General features: G+C 39.8%; 1 protein-coding gene across 1 annotated transcript; it reads left to right on the top strand.

Annotated features, from left to right (window-relative positions):
• Positions 1-10,601: 10,601 nt before the first annotated feature.
• On the top strand, positions 10,602-22,310 carry LOC139939152 (monocarboxylate transporter 12-like). The gene is made up of 4 exons (XM_071934913.1): positions 10,602-10,828; positions 13,952-14,095; positions 14,517-15,362; positions 22,078-22,310. Exons 1-4 carry the CDS (start codon positions 10,636-10,638, stop codon positions 22,215-22,217), a joined length of 1,323 nt encoding a protein of 440 aa, XP_071791014.1. The 5' UTR covers positions 10,602-10,635; the 3' UTR covers positions 22,218-22,310.
• The last annotated feature ends 523 nt before the right edge of the window (positions 22,311-22,833 follow it).

Raw genomic sequence — 22,833 nt, 5'->3', positions numbered from 1 at the left:
GAAATTCACCCCCCCCCCCCTCCCTCCTCCTCCTTAATTTTATTCTGGTGAATTTGCAGTGAAACCGCCAACGACGAATGTGAGACTTTGGAACGCTAGGTGACAGCAGACTTACCATATAAACTTCTATTGTTTACGTAGTTAACAGATTGCGCACTATACCGAGAACAATGGGTTTTCCTGGTAAGTCTGCTGCCACCTGGCGTCCCAAAAGATCAACATTGGTTCACTTAAGATTATCTAGGATCGTAAGTACCGTATTTTCCTGAGGATAAGACGCTCAGTGGACAAGACGCGAATCCCTAAAATGACCCCCTAAAAATCAAATGTCAACAGACAAGGCCCTGGTAATGAGCGTGCACCGTGTTAAGCAATTCTATAAGACCTTATGCATATGACGTCATTTCAGTAGGGCGCCCTCACCTAAAGGTCAAAAGGAGGTTGTCCATTGGTCAATCCTGTTCGACGCGCGTACAAATTTGTGCGATTCGATTGTTTCGTCACCGTTTTTCCACTAAGATGGCCGCTGTATGACGTCAATGCATAAGGTCTATACAGGAGATTATTATCAGGAAAACATTTCAGGGTTTATAAATAAACTCTATAGTGGCGACGTTGAGCTGCACGTTACGCAAGCAAACACGTGAACGTCAACAAATAAGTAGTGTTGTTTCAGGGTGACGTCGACACTTTGGCTTATTGGATGCTCACGTATGACGTCTGGCCGCACATTTGTACCTGACCTTAAAAAATTGTAACTTCACGTAAGCTAAAAAATGTTAACGACAATTTTCTGACGTTCACGTTACGCGGAACGTGCAGCTAAACCTCCCTAATATTGCTTTTTAAAGGAACACGTTGCCTTGGATCGGTCGAGTTGGTCTATAAAAAGCGTCTGTAACCGTTTGTTATCAAATGCATGTGGGTAGAAAGATGTAAAAATAGAATACAATGATCCACACAAACATGCCTCGAAATTGCACGGTTTTCCTTTTACCTCGTCGACTAACACGGTCGGCCATTTATGGGAGTCAAATTTTTGACTCCCATAAATGGCCGACCGTGTTAGTTCGCACAGTAAAAGGAAAACCACGCAATTTCGAGGCAAACTTGTGTGGATCATTGTATTCTACTTTTAAAACATCTTTCTAACCATATGCATTTTATAAAAAACGGTTACAGACGCTTTTAATAGACCAACTCGTCCGATCCAATGCAACGTGATATCCTTTAATATCTGCAGTAACGTTAAATGTTTAAATCCATCATACACTTTCGGTAAACAGTATTGCCCTAAGTCCCACACTTCGTGTATCACAACTTATATACAATAATAAACCTGTGAAAATTTAGGCTCAATCGGTAATCGGAGTCGGGAGAAAATAACGGGAAAACCCACTCTTGTTTCCGCACGTTTCGCCGTGTCATGACATGTGTTTAAAACAAATCCGTCATTCTCGCTTACGAGAATTGATATTGTTTTAACTTTTTTCTCTTTTCTATACCGAAAGTGTAAGGGCTTTAAACGTTTTCATCTTGACAACTACTTCTGTTTTGAAATGCATATTGTTTAGTATTAGATAATGCTGTGCAAACATTTGTTGATACTCTAGTTTCTCAATCATTTTCCCCAACAATAACTAAACCAACAAGAATAACTATTAATAGTGCTACTTTAATTGACAACATTCTAACAAATGACTTAATGAATCATTCTGCCGGTGTTTTGGAAACCGACATAAGTGACCATTTACCAGTATTTCTGATTGTTGGTAGCTCGAATAATAATGTGACAAACAGACAGAAATTTAAAAAGCGTCTAATTAACGGTTATACTACTCAACAATTTATCCAACAATTAAATACAACTGATTGGAAAACAATTTCTCAAAACAATGTGAACGATACGTATAATAATTTCTTAGACCAAATGAAATGCTGGTGCCCGTGACCATACAGCTCCATTATTTTGTAATCTTAGATTACTACAAATTATTGACCTTTACCAACTATTATAAAGCTATGAATATCGCATTGCCAAGTTGCATTAATTCACTTTTCACACTAACTTCAAACATCCATTCTCACTATACTCGTAGCACTGCCAAGAAAAACCTGTTCGAGAGAACAACATAATACCAAAATAGTCTTGTTCAACGTGGCATTATGTTTTGGAATAATTTGAGTTACTCAATCACTCTTCCTGCATTCACAAGAAAATTAAATTAAAAAAACTTCTTGATGCTTATTCGCAGGTTTGTTAACTTACTCACATCTATTATATTAGCCTCTGTCGTGTATTCTGTTTGTCTAGTCTGTCTTGTTTTCTTTCTTCTGTATAGTATTTTATGTTGTTTGTTTGTCCATAGATTAAGGCACAAAAGCCTCTGCTTCACCCTAACCTAATTGTTGTCCTACTTTAAAGTCACCTGGAAGTGGTATAAAGCTTTTGTCCTTAAAATATGTTTTTATGAGAGGAATGGGAATAAAAAATTAACTAAGGTTTAAAAATCTTAGTTTTGATTGTATTTACAAATTTACGAGTAGGCCCCGACCCGAGAGGGCGCTGTTCGTGACGTATTTCAAGGCGCGATATTTGGAGAGAAAATTTGTAGTCGGCCCCCCCGTACATTACGTCTGGGAACATGGCACATCAAAACAAATTTAGACACGACTTTACACACATACGTACATTGACACTTGAACATGTTGAATGCCTAGTGGTTTTTACAAAAGCTATTGCTGCTATTTTTATTTAACTATGCGACTTTTTAGTGACCAAATGGGTTGTAAGATGTGGGTCTGCCTACGTATTATTATAGAAATACAGCCACGGAGCAGACTGCACGCACGCACTATGGCTGCTGTATAATGTGCGGACGGTCACGTAGGACCTGGGGCCGATTTCACAAAGCAATAAAATTCATCGCAACACAAATTTTCAGTGTCACCATAGTGATTTCTATTGTGACATCACACTTTACTAAGCAACTACGATTGATTTGCAGTTACGATCAATTTTAGATCTTTGTGAAATCGGCCCCTGCACGCACGGTGATGAATCGCATACGGTACCAACAAAAAATCGTGTCACTTGGCAAAAGCTAAAAACATACCCTCAAAGTTCAAACTTACCCGAATTTTTTCACGTTTAGCAAATGCTCCTCTGAGTTCGTCACGTCTTTCAGATACCTTCTTCGACTTCCCACTAGCTAGAAAAAATTATTGGGACGGCGCGTGTTTAAGGATGGCTCTTCTCGTCATGTCAAATGAGTTGTGTATCCAGAATTCGAAGCACGACGGCTCTAAGTGTTCGCTGCAGCGCTGAAAAAGACGTCGGATCGGACCACTTTGCTCTAGTTAATCTGACTTTCGCAGCCCACAACCACCTATACTTGGGATTTGCAGGAAACAGATGAAGACTGACCCCATCTTTAGTTGTTTTGCTGCATCCAGCAGCAATACACCTGGTCGGCATTGCCGGGAAAATGCAAGAAAAAAACCTTTTTCGCAGCGTACAAACTCAGTCACGTCTTAGAATTACATGTACTTTTTGCACGTGTGTTTATCTACGCATCGAGGGGGGTCTATGTTTGATCGAGGCAAAGTCTTCCTTTTCCTACGTCACAAAAGGGGTAGGCGGAGTCAACCCCCAGTCACTTAATTAATTTTTTTAACATATAAATCGTGACAAACAATTACTCAAAAAATTGTTTTATTGTTAATAAACATATACTCTTATGTTTAAAAGGAAAAAAAATCCTATTTCCAGGTGCCTTTAAAAGCTTCCTAATATATAACTATCTAAATCATTGTAAACTTTCATATCCTAAGATACTAAGTAATACTGTAAACTACTCATAATTTGAATATAATTATAAAACTTTGTAACTATACCTCATTACCTGTCCGAACCGGAAGCTCAACTGATTTGTAAATTGATATCAACCCAATAAATGTCGAACCGGAAGTTCAACTGAACAATACATACATGTATATTGCCATGTACTACTTCATCATAAACAAAATTATCATAAAATTATAATATTTTACTAAATTTAAGTTTTAATATTTTGCTGCTAACGACAAAAACCGAAACATAGTTTGTGTGCTATTAAACTAAACAATCAGAATGACTATTTGTCTTCTACCGAAGAATGCTGTAAGCTCCAAAGGACTACCTCTCACAAATTGGAAGGCTAAATAATTTATGCGCAAACTAATATTCATACCCTTTACAAAAGTGAGCAGTGCTCACCCAAGCATGATGGGCAATCCATACATATAAACAAAAAATCCCAAGAATCATATATATTTTTTATTTCGGCAGCCATTTCAAAACTGTATATATATTTTTTGGACACCCTGAGCACTGGCATCAAAACGTTTAAAGGAACATTACAGAATTGTTTTTTCTAACAAAACAGTTGCTGGCAGCATATGCACTTGATGTAATCCACCATATACATAAACCGACAAACCTGTAGAAGTTTGAGATCGATCGGGCGTCTGGGTCACGAGAAAATAGTGAAAAACCGATCACACATTTTGCATGACATTGATGCAAAAAAAAATGAACAAAACGCTCACTGAGCGAAAAACTCCAAACGCAAAGTTAAATTATTTATTTCTCATCAAATATGACATTTTAGGCAGAAATATTTCAAGGGATGTTTTGTATTATCATCATGATTAGACCGTGTAAGTTTGATGTAAATCTGTGATCTTCACGATTTTGTTTTCTTACCAGTTCTGTAACGTTCCTTTAAAGACACTCGTTTCTATGGTTACCACCAATCAATTATCTATTTGAATAATGTTCAAGCCAAATTCCTGTAAATGTTTCAGTATCTTTTGGATCAAATCTTCGAAATCTTCCACATAGGGGAACAAAATACAGGCACACAACCGGTATATCCTAACTTTCTCAGGGGCATCATTGTTTCAGTCCTTGACCCATATTTTAGCTAGGGGCCCCCTTCGTGTTTTTAATGGACTGCGCCAGCCTATTCCAATCTACTCTCTCAGCACTGGCATTATAAAACTTGCCATGACGCTTAGTTCATCAGGTACCGATAATCCTTCACTTTCTATTGGAATAACATTCATCTCACCACATTCCTTTTTTAATTTGAGTATCTGTTGAACTAAGTACTGCCCATCTTTAAAATCTTCCCCATGGAGGACCAAGATACAGGCACACTGCTTCATCAGATCGAGTTTACCCGAATATACGTCAAACCCCAGGTCTGCATCTTTTTTATACTTGCATCCCCTTAAGTCTCGCACAGTCATTAACTCATGGAGAATGGTGTCCTCTACCCATTTTTCGTCACTCTCTCCGTGTGCAACATAGAAATCAAACATTTTGTTTTTATAAGAAAGACATAAAGTCTAACTGCCCTATATATACCTCGCGGTATATAAAACGTTAAAAACACATACCGTTGAGAGAAAGAGTATCACTGTTCTTAGTGCGCATAGAATGAGTGTGACGACTAGTTATATGAGATCTAGACATTGTACATACTCGGCACGAAGGGAAGAAAACAAAAAATATAGTAAGATCTTGATAGGAGAGGTTGGGTCTTGATAGAAGAGGTTGGGTCTTGATAAAAGAGGGTGGACGTGTAGAGAAACAGGGGTAGGGTCTTGATAAAAGAGGGTGGACTTGTAGAGAAACAGGGGGGAATTAAGGGAGGGGTAGTGTGGTAGTTTTTTATGAATATAATTTAAACATATTGTGAGTAGGGAGTTTATGAATATAATGGAACTAAAAATGGGAGGGAAGGGGGTGAGTGGTAAGATGGAAGGGGTAGATGAGAGGTGAGGGGGTAGATGAGAGGTTTATGAATATAATGGAACTAAAACTGGTAAGATGGAAGGAGTAGATGAGAGGTGAGAGGGTGTGGGTGTTAATGAGAGGGTGTAAATGAGAGGTTAAGAGGGTGGGGGTGTTGATGAGAGGGTGTAAATGAGGGAGGGAAGGAGGGGGTGTGGTTAGGGTGGGGTAGTTGATAAGATGAGGGAGGGAAGGGGGGTGTGGATAAAGGAAAAAATGGGGGGGGGGGTAGATTAGGGAGGGGGAAGATGAGGGTTGGGGGTTGTAGTTAAAGGGTTATGGTTAGAGGGAAGGGGTATATAAAAGGGTGGTGAGGGGGGTTATAGTTGGAGGTAAAGGGTAAATATAAGGGTGGTGGGGGGGTTATGGTTAGAGGGAAGGGGATTACAAAAAGGTGGTAAGGGGGGTGAGGGGGTTATGGTTAGAGGGAAGGGGTATATAAAAGGGTGGTGAGGGGGGTTTATAGTTGGAGGGAAGGGGTATATGTAAGGGGTGTATGTAAGGGGTATACATAAGGGTGGTGAGGAGGGTTATGGTTAGAGGGAAGGGGCATGTATAAGGGTGGTGAGGGTGGGGTAATGGTAAGAGAGAAGCGGTATATATAAGGGTGGTGAGGGGGGTTATAGTTGGAGGGAAGGGATTTATATAAGGGGTATAAAGGAGTGGTGAGGGGGTGTGGTTAGGGGTATAAGGGAGTGGGGGAAAGGAGGGGTGGGGAAGGGGAAGGGGGTTGGTTAGTGATTTAGGAAGAAAGGTCGATTGTAGGATCTATAGAGCAATAAATGGGATTTAACCATTTGTGTAGTGTATTGTATGAACGAGAATCGAGTAGAGTGGATGAGCATCAAGACGAGTGGGAAAATAAATAACATGATAAAAAGTGAATGTATTACAATAGCGAATTATGTGGTCAAAATAAAATAAAAAATGTAGCAAACTGGTATATGATTGGAGGTTGGTGATTGGGTGAAGAAATTGAAAAAGGCGGGACGCGGTTATGGGGTTATAGTGTGGCATTATACGATAAGCAGTTAGACAGTAAGGATGAGTTTGGTGATGGGTTTGAAACTGAAGATTTTAGAAAAACTGGTGAATATTTTGATAAACTGTTTTGTGAACTTAAAGGTATATGATGGCAGTGAAGGATAAATGAGTGTACTGTGGGGAAGACTACAGAAGGGTTGGTGTGAGAAGGATATGCATAAAACCTTGGAGGATATGGATAAAATCTTGGAGGGAGAATTTATGGTAAGAACATTTTTTTGAATATTAATAAATAATAAAAACGAAAAGGAAATAAAAATAATTTAGGACAAGGATTCATTGTTTGTTGAACTATAATATGTACTGTTTAATAATATAAAAGGCTTACGAATAATTTACAAAAAATTGTGTAATAAATATTTTGTACAATGAATAAAATCAGAATTAAATACTGTCTGTTGGAATAAACAAGCTATAATTTAAATAATAAGAATTTGATAAATTGGATAATAATAGTAGTAGTAGTAGTAGTAGTAGTAGTAGTAGTAGTAGTAGTAGTAGTAGTACTATAAACAACATTAAACTTTAAAGATGTAAATTGTGCAAGGAATGTTTGATGAACTAATAATAAATAATATTTGGTTTTAGAATATAAATATAGGAGGATTGATTTGACAGCCTGGTGATGTGAATAATGCAATTTGAGCAAGGAATATTTGATGAACTAACAATAATTAAAATTTGGTTTTGTATATAAATACAGGAGGATTGACTTGACAGCCTGGTGATGTGAATTGTACAAGGAGTTAAGGACACGATGCTGGGAATGCAAGGTGGAATAACTAATGAAATAGAACTGTGGATTTAATTTACATAAACGAGACAACAGGATGGACCTCGATGTTAGGGCTAACAATATGACTATATGGATTTAATGGAGTAAATAGAGACGAATGAACATAACTAAATGAGGAAATAAACAACAACGGTGCTATGGAGACAATATAGCTTGGCTAGCACAACATACATATTTGTAAGGTTATTGTAAAAAATGACCGAACTGCGTGAAATGACAAGGCCGTGATACGTGAAGAATAGACGGCCGACGACTTTGTTTGGATTCCAATAAAATTAAGCATCGCACAACATACAAATTTGTTGTGCTATTGCTTAGGTATGGAAATAATCGAAGTTGACCGAAATGCGTGAAACAACTGCGCCGAGATATGTGGAGAAGAGACGGCGGGCAAACATGGAACTGTTGCATGGAGGAACACGTAGTATGGAGGACATGAAAAATGCGTACAAGGAGGTGAGGACTGAGTGAATAATATTAACTGTGGTAACAATGTTTGAATTGAAACCATGAGAGTAAAAAGACGTGTGGTGGACTAATATAAAATAATTAATGGTTTAAAGGCAAAACTTTTTTGTGAAGTATACTGAGAAGCGATTATTGATAAGATAGTTTATGGTTTAAAAGCAGAAACTTGTTTGTGAAGTTTATTACTGGTGCAAAACAATTGGTGAAGTTTAGTGCAATTTGATACACTACTTGATATTGAGAAGCGATTTTTGATAAGATAATTGTATTTACTGACAATTTTGCGAGCGAGTGGGATGTTCCTACAAGTTTTGTTATATTTAGAGGAAAAGAAGATTGGTAGGGCAGATTTCTGCGTGAGAAATGATTTGCGACGGCGGAGAAGAACGGAATGGAAGGGTTGGGAATATTTTTTGATAAATGATTTGGGGTAACCACATTTAAGTAGTCTGGCTTTTAATAAATTTAAAATGTGATGGTATTCTGATGCACGAGCACAGTGAGTTTTATAACGATTGCATTCGCCGAGAATGACACTAGAAAAAAAGAAGGGAAATGATTTGAAGTATGATGAATATATGTGGATTTTTGAAAGGGTTTTTGGAAGATGAAGAAGTTAGATTGTAGGAGGAGGGTGTGATGATCGATGGACAGTACTAGATCGAGAAAAGCAATGCGTTTTTTGTTGATTGTAAAAGTGACAGGAATAGACTTAGGGTACATAGAGGCTAATAGTGAGACGACCTTTGTGTGGTTGATTTGAGGGGAATTACGGAGGATAAGAAGACCGTCGTCAATGTAGCGGACAAAAATAGGGATTTTAATTGAGGGAAAACGCCTGAAGAAGGAATACTCGTGGTACGCAAGTACGAGATTAGCAATCTGAGCTGAATGGAAACTACCCATTTGTACACCAATGTTTTGTTTAAATAAATGTTGGCCTATGGAGAAAGAGCTGTGTGTGTTAGTGAAGTTATAAAGAGAAATAAAATATTGAAAGTGTTCGTACGGATAGTCGCAGATAGAAGTGACTTTGAATAGGGTGTCGTGAATGTCGGCTGGTGTGATGTTGGTGTATAAGCTTTCAAAATCAAAGGAAACGAGAGAGATGTCGTCAGAGTAATCGATGTTGAGAGAATTGATTTGATTGATTAGTTCTTTGGAATTATTAATAATTGTCCAGGGGAAATCAAGTTCTAAAAATTTGTCTGAAAAACGACTAAGGAGGATGTCTAGGTAGAAGCCGAGGCATTTAGAGATGGGAGAGGTGATCCAGCTATGTGCGGTGATGATGGGGCGGCCTTTGAGTAGTGATTCGTTGTTAGGGTTTGCAGGGTTTGAGAGTTTGTGAACTTTTGGTAGTATGTCCATGGATTGCATGTGTATTTCCATTGCAATTGTAGCAACGAAGTCTAGAAGGTGAGTTGGGTGGGGAAGGGTTTGGACTGCTGTTCTTTGGCTGTGGTACATATGCATTCCCCTGACAGTATCCCCGATTTGGTGATGCGTCCCTACGCGGATTATTTACATTCGAGTAGGGTTCAGGAGAAGAGTTATTCATTGCCCTATTGAAAGTCTTTAGGTTTGCCAGAACTTGTTGCATATTTTCGTTGAAGTCTGACCAGTCTATCTTAATGTCTATTTTGTCCTTCCCAGCCTTATTAACTTGTATTTGTTGTACACTTTCGTGAGTTTTCAAAGGTAATTCGCCAAATGATACGTTTCTTACTCTAGGCTTGCTCGCTCTCGATAGGAGCTTGTGATTATGTGTCGCATATAGGGTATATTGGATGGCTTGGTTCAATGTCTGTGGGTCACGTAATAGAGCAAGTTCTGCTGCATTATCGTCAGCGCACCCCTTTAAGAAAGCTTCTCGCGCAATTACTTCAAATACTTCTGTATGTGCATTCGGGAAAGCGCACGTTGCTACATGCCTTACTCGCTGCCCAAATTCTTCAATTGTCTCAAACTCTCGTGGTCTTATGGATCCCAGCTCGGCTCTATGAATCATAGGGTCTTTCATTTTTCCAAACATATTCAGCAGCTGAGACTTAACAAGTGCAAGATTCAATAGATGCGCCGGAAGGGGTGGGGCTTTTTCCTTAATCAGTCGCACAGCTCTGAAGCCTGGGGGTTTGGAGGAGCTCTAGGAGACACACAAGCAGACAGGTTGGTTTCAGGAATACGACTGGCGTGGCCAGGGCTTGCGTGGTGCTTGGTGCACGCCCCGGTCACACCTGACTGGTTTATTGCATATGCCTGAGTGGTGCAAGTACAACGCAACCCAAGGCCGACGCTACAATATCATCTGAACAGCTTTGTATGTTTATGGTATTCAGATAATAGAAGGTATTTGCACTGCGAAGTTTAACACTGTTGAGTTTGTAGTGTTCATGGATTGTGTACCAAGTCAATGGAACACTGTTGTAGGCGTAGTTTCAAAATGGATGATCCTGGTTGCTTTACACGCTTTTTCCACTCTTCAATGGACACCTTCCGAGATGGCGGTCTTCATGGTTGGATCGCTGTGTTAGGTTTATTTACAGCCAAGGTGGCGTGGAATATTATTTCAAAAGGTCTTGGTATGATGTTACCAACCTTACAAGAACAGTTCCTCACTTCAACTTGGTTAATTGGCTGGATATTTGCTTTGGTAGACGCAGGTATACAGTTCTCAGGTTAGTTAGATACCTACTGGTGTTTACGGGTTGTGCATGCAGACTTTTTTTCAGGGGGTCGGGTTGGGTTTCAAAACTACAGCCGAAACATTTTTTTCGTCCAGGGTTCTCATCAGCCGAACGGGCAAAAAACTCTTCAATGTCTTTTAAAAAAAACTCTTTCTTTTTCTTGTCACCTAAACCGCATCGATTTGGACACAAACTTTGCTTGACAGCAGGGAAACAAAAAAGGGTTTAGTTTGCTCTTCTTAAATTTGTGTTTCTTCTCTGGCGTTTCCCTCAGGAAACTCGGAAAAACTGAACCGAAATATGTCGACCCTATTTTGATAAAACAGTTTGTATAAAGTATTTTGTCTTAAAGGCAGTGATGGACACTATTGGTAGTTACTCAAAATAATTATTGGCATAAAACCCTACGAGTAATGGAGGAGAGGTTGCTATAAAAAAAAACATTGTGAGAAATGGCTCCCTCTGAAGTGACGTAGTTTTCGAGAAAGAAGTAACTTTCCACGAATTTGATTTCGAGACCTCAGGTTTCGTTTGAGGTCTCGAAATCAAGCATCTTAAAGCCAACAACTTCGTGTGACAAGGGTGTTTTTTTTCTCTCATTATCATCTTATAACTACGACGACCGATTAAGCTCAAATTTTCACAGGGCTGTTATTTTATGCGTGTGTTGAGATACACAAATTGTGAAGTAGTCTTTGACAATTACAAAAGGGTCCAGTGCCTTTAACAAGAAGCTTACGTCTAAGAAGTCTCTGACTCATTTCTGTTTCAATTAAATTGTTATAGTGTCCAGTGTCTTTAACATTATCTCAAGTGAGATCTTCACGATCAAGTTACATAACGTCGGTTGTCACCGAAAAGCACCGTCGAAAGCTAACGAAAAGTTGTGCAGGGTTCAACGCCGAGTTATAGTCGGTCGGTCGGGCGATGGAAATCTTAATAATAAAACACAGCATTTGTAAGGCGCACTTTATCTGTATAAACTTTCATATGCGCCGGTCAAGGTCATCTTGACGCGCGATCATGAAAACAACACAGTTTTTAGGCCTCAGCGATGACAATAAACTGTGGGTTTTTTAGGATCGTGCGTCAAGATTTCTATCGCACGACCAGACATGGGACCCCAAAAATTACATTTGACCATTAGGCTATGTCAGTGCTGTGACACCACTAGTCGGGGCTGATCTGCGCTGAAAATTTTTTAAACAAAACGACCAGCGCTTGTGCATTGTTACAACTGTGCCGACCGGTACTTTTTTGTCAGACAGTGACAAACAAATCTGACAATCATTTATCATAAACCGATGTATCTTAGACATTGACTCAATAACTGATATTGACCATAAGTGATCGAAGTCAGCGTTGTGACTACATCGGTCGGGGCTGGTCAGCGCTGAACAATTAAAAGAAAAACGACCAGCATTCAGGCGTTGTTACAACTTGCCGACCAGTCTTTTTTTTGCCAGATGTTTTCTATTCAATGTAATGGAAGCCCCCCAACACTCTCCTGCCCTGCCGTGGGAAAAAAATGATTCCTTAACATTCCTATGGTGATCCTCTATATTAATCCGCACGGTGCTGCATATCTAGGTTTATTAAAACCATGGAGGTCGAAATAGTTCTACCTCCATGTTAAAACGCACTTGGCCCAAAGTCATATAATAGAGCTGCATACGCAAAAAAGTTGCTGAGAGGCAATGGACATATTGGTAGTTATTTTGTGTCAAAGACCAGTAGACTCACTTGGTGTATCTCAACATATGCATAAAATAACAAACCTGTGAAAATTTGAGCTCAATTGGTCGTCGAAGTTGAGAGATATGAATGATATAAAAAACACCCTTGTCACACGAAGTTGTGTGCTTTCAGATGCTTGATTTCGAGACCTCACATTCTAAAATCTGAGATCTCGAAATTCGTGAAAAATTACTTCTTTCTCAAACACTACGTCACTTCAAAGGGATCAGTTTCTCACGATATGTTATACTATCAACATCTCCCCATTACTCGTTACCAAGTAAGGTTTTATGCTAATAATTATTTTGAGTAATTACCAATAGTGTTAGTAAAATTACCGGCCAAGACTCTACTCAATTGCTATAAAGTAAACAGCAGCTAAATGTTAGTCACAACCAGTGTAGTCAGTATGTGTAGAATAAGCAATCTCTTTTGTGTTTAAGCAAAATATGTTGTGCTGAATCAGCTTTACAAAATTGACCCTTTGACACTATTTGCTGTTATACGTGGTCACGAGCAATGGAGAGCTGCTGATAGTATAACACATTGTGTGAAACAGCTCCCTCTGAAGTATTGTAGTTATTGATAAAGAGGTAATTTATCATTCAAATATTAAAATACTTGTTCCAGCCGTTGCTCTCGACCAATAGGAATTAAGAAACTGTCTTATAATCACACTGGTGTTATATCATCCGTTCAAACACCCCCATGTGATGCCCTCTCGACCACTCATAATGGATAAACTGTTTTAGGTTTTTATAATTTGTTGTTACATAAACGGGCACTCATTTTGCTTGCATGGAGCTATTAGATCCTGTGATATCCACAGATTTTATTGTTTGAATTTGAACAATTTATTTTCATGTGTACAACAAAGCCGTTGACAGGGAAAACATAAATAGACTTGAATTAAACCAGAGTTATAGTTCAGGGGTCACTGAACAATATAGGTGTTGTGGTTAAAAATAACTTTAAAAAATAAAAATAAAAAGGGCCTCACTTCACTTGGTTGAAGTGAAAATTTAAAACCGATTCGAAAATTTAAAACCAAAAGGGCCGGTGACAACACTGATCGAATTGCATCAACTCAAAATAATACAAAACAAACTACTCATGAACCACTCAGAACTCATTTACAATCTATCATCGGAAAGTTCTTCAAAAGTATTTGTGAAAACGAGTTGTCTTGGTACCAAAGGGGGTAAACTCGAGTGAATGGGTAGTGTCTGCAAAAAATTGAGTGGAATTTAACCAACGATGAATTGTAAAATTACTGATGGTTTAGATGTTTAACATCCCTTCTAATTATTTTGGATACCACCTTATAGTGTCACGAGTTCATTGAGTCTTATTACAGACGTTTTGTTCCCCCTAAAGGCATCCTAGCAACTCCACTAAAAGAGAGATTTGGCGCGAGAACCGTGGTGACAGTGAGTGGATTGGTCGCAGGTATCTCCATGATTGCTGCATCATTTCTACCCAGTTTATACGCCATTACCTTAACCCTTGCCGTATTAACAGGTAATTGAATCGATGCAGAATGATCTTGTGTACAAACAAAATATTATGCTTAATAGTTTTGGGGAGACTTCATATACGAATACAAACAATCCAATGCTGGCACCAGCTAAAAAAATCGTAAAATGCAAATTAAGTGGGTCGATGAAACCATGTTTTGTTTTTCTTAAACAAGGAATAATCCTATCGTGAAACTTCATCTGTACTTGTAGTTGGATACAATTTTTTAGGTAAACTTCATGAACACCGAAGTGTCCGTCGAAAATTTCAGGTATGAAAACAAATCATCAGTGTTGTGATCAAAAGTTTACCTAAATTGGAAGGAATAATCCTGTTTTATTTATTGATTTGTGAATTGACTGTGTTTTGCCTGTTCAACTTCTTTTACGATTGGTTGTTAAATACTGTGTGTTTAACTCTTCAGGACCGGCTGTCGGCATCTCGTTCATCGTAACGAAACATCTGGTTGGAGGCTACTTCAGTCAATCCATCACATTGGCCTATGGCATTGCGAATTTGGGCGACTCCTTTGCATTCGTGGCTGCTGTGCCTTTGATACAGCTCTTTCTAGATATCTACGGCTGGAGGGGAACTATGCTACTACTTGGTGCATTATTCTTGCACCTTGCTGTATGTGGAGCTCTAATTAAACCAACTGCTGCAAGATGCAGTCATAATGGTTATGAGGCAGCTCACATGGACGAAGACCAAGAGGCCATTAAGAACGACAAAGTGGTACCAAGGAGTTGCTTTAGCTGTGCTTGTTTTACCACACTCAATTCATCTGCCAAAGATACATTCCGGCTTGGTTTATTATCATCGATATCTTTCTGGCTGGTTGTATTTATAGTCTGCGTTTGGACAATGGTTTATATGGCTTGGATAATATACTATGTGCAGTACAGTACTGTGTATAAAGATTTCACACTGGAAGACGCGTCGCATTTTATTGTCTCTTATGGAATTGGAAGAACGGTAGCTTGCATTGTGATTTGTCCACTGATTAATTCTGTGCAGGCTGTCAGCACTTACACGTGGCTTGCTATAGCTCAGCTTTTAGTTGCCATGTATTATGCTGTCGATCCATGGTTGACGTCTTATTGGGCGGCGATGGCGAATGCTTTCATGTTTGGAAACGCTTTCGCAATGAGTTCAATACTCATAGATGTTGCCACTAAGAAGGTGTTCGGTAAAGAACAGATGGGGCATGCAATGGGATTGTTAGGAGTTGCATCTGGTTCGACATTACTCCTTCTTTTATATTTTCCAGGTGAGTTCATGTCCTTGTCTGCAGAGATAACACAAACAATACTGCAAGAAAGTTTTATAATTCTGCACATTATTCTGTTGAAACACAACTTTAATGTCTAACTGTCAAACCAAACAAGTCCAGATGGTCCAGATCAAGTCCTGATGGTCGAATCCGATTCCCAGAGTCAAGATGATCGAATATGGGTCCATATAAGTAGTATATATGAAGGAACGCACACCCCGCGGCAGTCCGGCAAGCGACTAGCGCGCATGCGCGCAGCGGTGGTAGGCTGGGTGTGCCGACCCAGGCGGAAGTGGGCTAATGAAATTAGGGCGAGCCACGCAGTGGTAAGGGGTTTGGCCCACGGCAGTGTTCGGGAGGCCCGAAGGGCCGATATGTGGGGTAGGGGGTTAACATGATGCATGGCATTATGTTGAGTGGTGTTTGAAAAACACCGCAGTAGTTGTCTCACGACAGTGTAACTGAGTGCAAACCGATATTGTTTGTACTCAGTTCGCGGTGCGTTAGTGATTTTTTAAAATCACGAAGCGCCGCATCACAAAACCACGCAGCACAACCGAGACGTGTACGTCTCGGTTGTATTTTCACGAAGTGAAAACAAAGCGGTTGATTCCACGACGTCTGACAACCGTCGTGGAAGAATAAAAAGGGGTGGTCGAGGATTAGAATGTGTTTATGTATATGTGTGTTTGCAGATTCAAATTTATTTATCTCACCCGTTGTCTCTAGTGCTACCCCGTCTGTGTAGCCGGTGTCAACCTTGCATTTGGTGTTATGTATTACTAAGGAAGTCGCTTATTCTGCACTTATTAAATGCTTAAAGTCAACTACTGTGTGATCAAAATGGTGGACGGAGTAGTGTCATGTGTTTGTGTAATTATGGTTAAATTCAACGTCTGTGTGACCAAGATGGTGGACGGAGTAGTGTCATGTGTTTGTGTAATTATGATTAAATTCAACGTCTGTGTGACCAAAATGGTGGACGGAAAAGTGTCATGTGTTTGTGTAATTACGACGGAAGCGGCTGATGTTCGCACAGATTTTAATAAATTCGACGGCTGTGTGACAAGGGGACGGAGTAGTGTCATGTGTTTGTTGTTATTTTCACTGATTGATATTTGCTGTAACCTTTTTATGGATTTTTGTTATTTGCTGGAACTTTTTAATGGACTGCTGTAACTTTTTAATGGATTGTTGATGTAATTACGCATTTGGTTGTTTTTGTATGGATTAATTCTCATAATAATATAGCGCAATAATAAGTTCAATAAATTACTATCATTATAAGGTGGAGTACTTTGTATGACGTCACATCCCATTCCCGAACATGTCTGAACAAGTTTCTTATTCGCCCAACTGACGTCACATCCCATCTCCGAACACGTCTGGACAAGTTTCTCATACGTGCTCGTATACCCATTCTGATTAGTTGATTGGTCTATGACGCCACATCCCATTCCCGAACGCGTCTGGACAAGTTTCTCATACGTGCTCGTATACCCATTCTGATTAGTTGATTGGTCTATGACGTCACATCGCATTCCCGAACGCGTCTGGACAAGTTTCTCATACGTGCCCGTATACTCGTTCTGATTAGTTGATTAGTAGATTGGTCTGTGACGTCACATCCAATTCCCGAACGCGTCTGGACAAGTTTCCCATACGTGTCCGTGTGCCCGTTCCGATTAGTTGATTGGTCAATGACACCACATCCCAATACCGAACACGGTTGGACAAGAAACTCAAAATGAAAAGAAACGGGATTTCAAAGTGATCGTCTTTACTGTTCAAATTCAAAACATATCATTTGTTTAGACAAATGTTTTAAAAGACCATATAATCTACATTATAATAGTTGCTTAACAAAGCTTAATCAACCAGGGTACTTTTTTGTATTATTATTATTAACTGATGTGAGCTTATTATTAATCAAATCATCAAAACGTGTGATCACTTCAAACGCATCAATATGTACGATGAAATTATTTGTATAATATGATTTAAATATTATTAATTAATTGATATAATTTCTAGAGAAAAAAAACCCAACAAAATATCACTTTTACCGAAACAGTTCTCGTACACGTACGGTATGGTGTCTTATGTGAAGCTTTTATACACGGTGAAAAGATTACGTTGACAATACGGTTCTGTTTTCACCCCCACCCCACACCAAAGAAAACAAAATACCAATTTCTTCGGGGTTCAGGATTACAAATCAGTCATCATTTAAACGTTAGTGAAGCATTCTTTATCGAAAAATGCATTATCTTTGGACGTCTCCCGCTTTCATTCTCTTGATTTTCATTATCACTAACATCTGTTGATAAATCACTTTCGACTTCATATAACTTCTCCGCCTCCTCTTCTTCATTTTCATTGTTCCCATCATGTGTTGATCCATCACTATTATTTTCATAAAAGGTCCCCTCCTCCATTGCTTCTTCATTTTCAAAATCATCGACATCTGATGGTTCGTCACTTTCGTCTTCGTACATCCCATCCTCCTCCTCCCCCTCCTCCTCCTCCCCCTCCTCCTCGCAATCTTCATTTTCATCCTCATCTGTTGACTCGTCACTATCATCTTCGTAGATTTCCTCCCATCCCACCTCCTCCTGCTCATCTTCATTTTTATCATCATCTGTTAATTCATCACTATCGTCTTCGTAGATTTCCTCCCAGCCCTCCTCCTCCTCCTCCTCCTCCTCCTCATCATCACCTTCATTGTTATCATCGTGTATTGATTCGTCCCTATTGTCTTCCTGTAAGTCATCTTCCTCCTCGTCCCCCTCCTCCTCCTCCTCCTCAATTTCATTATCATCCCCATCTGATGTTTCATCACTATCGTTTTCGTGAAAGTCACCCTCCTCATCCTCCTCCCCATCCTCCCCCTCAATTTCATCGACATCATCTGATTCTGATTCGTCACTATCGTCTTTGTGGAAGTCGCCCTCCTTCATTTCATTCTCAGAACGAAGATGGTTTATAAGGTGCCTCTCCATATTGTTTGAGCTGAAAAACACCTTGTCACTAACATGACAATGTTTCGTTTGTCTTTCGTTACTAGGGTGTTTGTGTGTCTGTCGGTGTCGTTTCATATTATCCCTACGTGAAAAACTCTTCCCACAAACCGGACATAATACCTTTAACTGCACGGGTCTAAGAAAAGTGTCAAGACGCTTCGACTCCATACTGACATCGGTGAGATGATCAAATTAGACGATACTTTTATTGACTTCAAAGTTTACGCCGACCACCAGCCAACTTCAAATAAGTTAAATCTGTGTAAAGGTCTTACAAACCTAGATTTTAAAGTGGCATGGAGTCAGTTCGTTGTCCGGTTTGCACTCAGTAACACTTGAGACAACTACTTGCAGTGTCTTTCAGAAACCAGTGAACATGATGCTGACCCATGCCACCTTATAATCTTGAGTTGTAAGACCTTTACACATATTTAACTTATTTGAAGTTGGCTGGTGGTCGGCGTAAACTCTGAAGTCAATAAAAGTATCGTCTAATTTGATCATCTCACCGATGTCAGTATGGAGTCGAAGCGTCTTGACACTTTTCTCAGACCTGTGCAGTTAAAGGTATTATGTCCGGTTTGTGGGAAGAGTTTTTCACGTAGGGATAATATGAAACGACACCGACAGACACACAAACACCCTAGTAACGAAAGACAAACGAAACATTGTCATGTTAGTGACAAGGTGTTTTTCAGCTCAAACAATATGGAGAGGCACCTTATAAACCATCTTCGTTCTGAGAATGAAATGAAGGAGGGCGACTTCCACAAAGACGATAGTGACGAATCAGAATCAGATGATGTCGATGAAATTGAGGGGGAGGATGGGGAGGAGGATGAGGAGGGTGACTTTCACGAAAACGATAGTGATGAAACATCAGATGGGGATGATAATGAAATTGAGGAGGAGGAGGAGGAGGGGGACGAGGAGGAAGATGACTTACAGGAAGACAATAGGGACGAATCAATACACGATGATAACAATGAAGGTGATGATGAGGAGGAGGAGGAGGAGGAGGAGGGCTGGGAGGAAATCTACGAAGACGATAGTGATGAATTAACAGATGATGATAAAAATGAAGATGAGCAGGAGTAGGTGGGATGGGAGGAAATCTACGAAGATGATAGTGACGAGTCAACAGATGATGATGAAAATGAAGATTGCGAGGAGGAGGGGGAGGAGGAGGAGGGGGAGGAGGAGGATGGGATGTACGAAGACGAAAGTGACGAACCATCAGATGTCGATGATTTTGAAAATGAAGAAGCAATGGAGGAGGGGACCTTTTATGAAAATAATAGTGATGGATCAACACATGATGGGAACAATGAAAATGAAGAAGAGGAGGCGGAGAAGTTATATGAAGTCGAAAGTGATTTATCAACAGATGTTAGTGATAATGAAAATCAAGAGAATGAAAGCGGGAGACGTCCAAAGATAATGCATTTTTCGATAAAGAATGCTTCACTACCGTTTAAATGATGACTGATTTGTAATCCTGAACCCCGAAGAAATTGGTATTTTGTTTTCTTTGGTGTGGGGTGGGGGTGAAAACAGAACCGTATTGTCAACGTAATCTTTTCACCGTATATAAAAGCTTCACATAAGACACCATACCGTACGTGTACGAGAACTGTTTCGGTAAAAGTGATATTTTGTTGGTTTTTTTTTCCTCTAGAAATTATATCAATTAATTAATAATATTTAAATCATATTATACAAATAATTTCATCGTACATATTGATGCGTTTGAAGTGATCACACGTTTTGATGATTTGATTAATAATAAGCTCACATCAGTTAATAATAATAATACAAAAAAGTACCCTGGTTGATTAAGCTTTGTTAAGCAACTAGTATAATGTAGATTATATGGTCTTTTAAAACATTTGTCTAAACAAATGATATGTTTTGAATTTGAACAGTAAAGACGATCACTTTGAAATCCCGTTTCTTTTCATTTTGAGTTTCTTGTCCAACCGTGTTCGGTATTGGGATGTGGTGTCATTGACCAATCAACTAATCGGAACGGGCACACGGACACGTATGGGAAACATGTCCAGACGCGTTCGGGAATTGGATGTGACGTCACAGACCAATCTACTAATCAACTAATCAGAACGAGTATACGGGCACGTATGAGAAACTTGTCCAGACGCGTTCGGGAATGCGATGTGACGTCATAGACCAATCAACTAATCAGAATGGGTATACGAGCACGTATGAGAAACTTGTCCAGACGCGTTCGGGAATGGGATGTGGCGTCATAGACCAATCAACTAATCAGAATGGGTATACGAGCACGTATGAGAAACTTGTCCAGACGTGTTCGGAGATGGGATGTGACGTCAGTTGGGCGAATAAGAAACTTGTCCAGACATGTTCGGGAATGAGATGTGACGTCATACAAAGTACTCCACCTTATAATGATAGTAATTTATTGAACTTATTATTGCGCTATATTATTATGAGAATTAATCCATACAAAAACAACCAAATGCGTAATTACATCAACAATCCATTAAAAAGTTACAGCAGTCCATTAAAAAGTTCCAGCAAATAACAAAAATCCATAAAAAGGTTACAGCAAATATCAATCAGTGAAAATAACAACAAACACATGACAATACTCCGTCCCCTTGTCACACAGCCGTCGAATTTATTAAAATCTGTGCGAACATCAGCCGCTTCCGTCGTAATTACACAAACACATGACACTTTTCCGTCCACCATTTTGGTCACACAGACGTTAGATTTAATCATAATTACACAAACACATGACACTACTCCGTCCACCATCTTGGTCACACAGACGTTGAATTTAACCATAATTACACAAACACATGACACTACTCCGTCCACCATTTTGATCACACAGTAGTTGACTTTAAGCATTTAATAAGTGCAGAATAAGCGACTTCCTTAGTAATACATAACACCAAATGCAAGGTTGACACCGGCTACACAGACGGGGTAGCACTAGAGACAACGGGTGAGATAAATAAATTTGAATCTGCAAACACACATATACATAAACACATTCTAATCCTCGACCACCCCTTTTTATTCTTCCACGACGGTTGTCAGACGTCGTGGAATCAACCGCTTTGTTTTCACTTCGTGAAAATACAACCGAGACGTACACGTCTCGGTTGTGCTGCGTGGTTTTGTGATGCGGCGCTTCGTGATTTTAAAAAATCACTAACGCACCGCGAACTGAGTACAAACAATAACGGTTTGCACTCAGTTACACTGTCGTGAGACAACTACTGCGGTGTTTTTCAAACACCACTCAACATAATGCCATGCATCATGTTAACCCCCTACCCCACATATCGGCCCTTCGGGCCTCCCGAACACTGCCGTGGGCCAAACCCCTTACCACTGCGTGGCTCGCCCTAATTTCATTAGCCCACTTCCGCCTGGGTCGGCACACCCAGCCTACCACCGCTGCGCGCTTGCGCGCTAGTCGCTTGCCGGACTGCCGCGGGGTGTGCGTTCCTTCATATATACTACTCATATACGAGTCCAAACAGGGGGAGGGCTAAAGGTCAGATAAGTCCAAGTCAAAAGGCATACAACTCTGGACCGATGCACAATCCCCCAATATAGTTCACATAGGGTATCTGCCCTCGACACTATTTATATATCTTATATGTGTATGTTTTTTATGCTTTTGTATCCACCAGGCTTGATTTACGATACTATTGGAGACTACAAAGTGGTTTTCAGTCTAATGGCTGGTGTACAATTACTGGCGGTTGCTGCTGCACCGTGGTTGCACTGGAGGCAGAAAATTCAGCGCAGTTCATCTGAGGCACAACCATGATTGTCACATCAAAGAGGAACACTTTACGTATACCTCTTAATTGGGATCAAGGATTGGACATTCACCCCCCTCCCCCTCCTTAATTTTATTCTGGTGAATTTGCAGTGAAACCGCCAACGACGAATGTGAGACTTTGGAACGCTAGGTGGCAGCAGAATTACCATATAAACTTCTATTGTTTACGTAGTTAACAGATTGCGCACTATACCGAGAACAATGGTTTTTACCTGGTAAGTCTGCTGCCACCTGGCGTCCCAAAAGATCAACATTGGTTCACTTAAGATTATCTAGGATCTTGTCGGTGGACAAGACGCAGGACCCTAAAATGACCCCCAAAAGTTAAACGTCAACAGAAAAGGCCCTGGTAATGAGCGTGCGCCGTGTTAAGCAATTCTATAAGACCTTATGCATATGACGTCATTTCAGTAGGGCGCCCTCACCTAAAGGTCAAAAGGAGGTTGTCCATTGGTCAATCCTGTTCGACGCGCGTACAAATGGCCGACCGTGTTAGTTCGCACAGTAAAAGGAAAACCACGCAATTTCGAGGCAAACTTGTGTGGATCAATGTATTCTACTTTAAAAACATCTTTCCAACCATATGCATTTTATAAAAAAA

The sequence above is a fragment of the Asterias amurensis genome, chromosome 6, assembly GCF_032118995.1.
Source record: "Asterias amurensis chromosome 6, ASM3211899v1".
NCBI classification, from domain to species: domain Eukaryota; kingdom Metazoa; phylum Echinodermata; class Asteroidea; order Forcipulatida; family Asteriidae; genus Asterias; species Asterias amurensis.
This window is presented reverse-complemented; position numbering and strand designations above follow the sequence as displayed.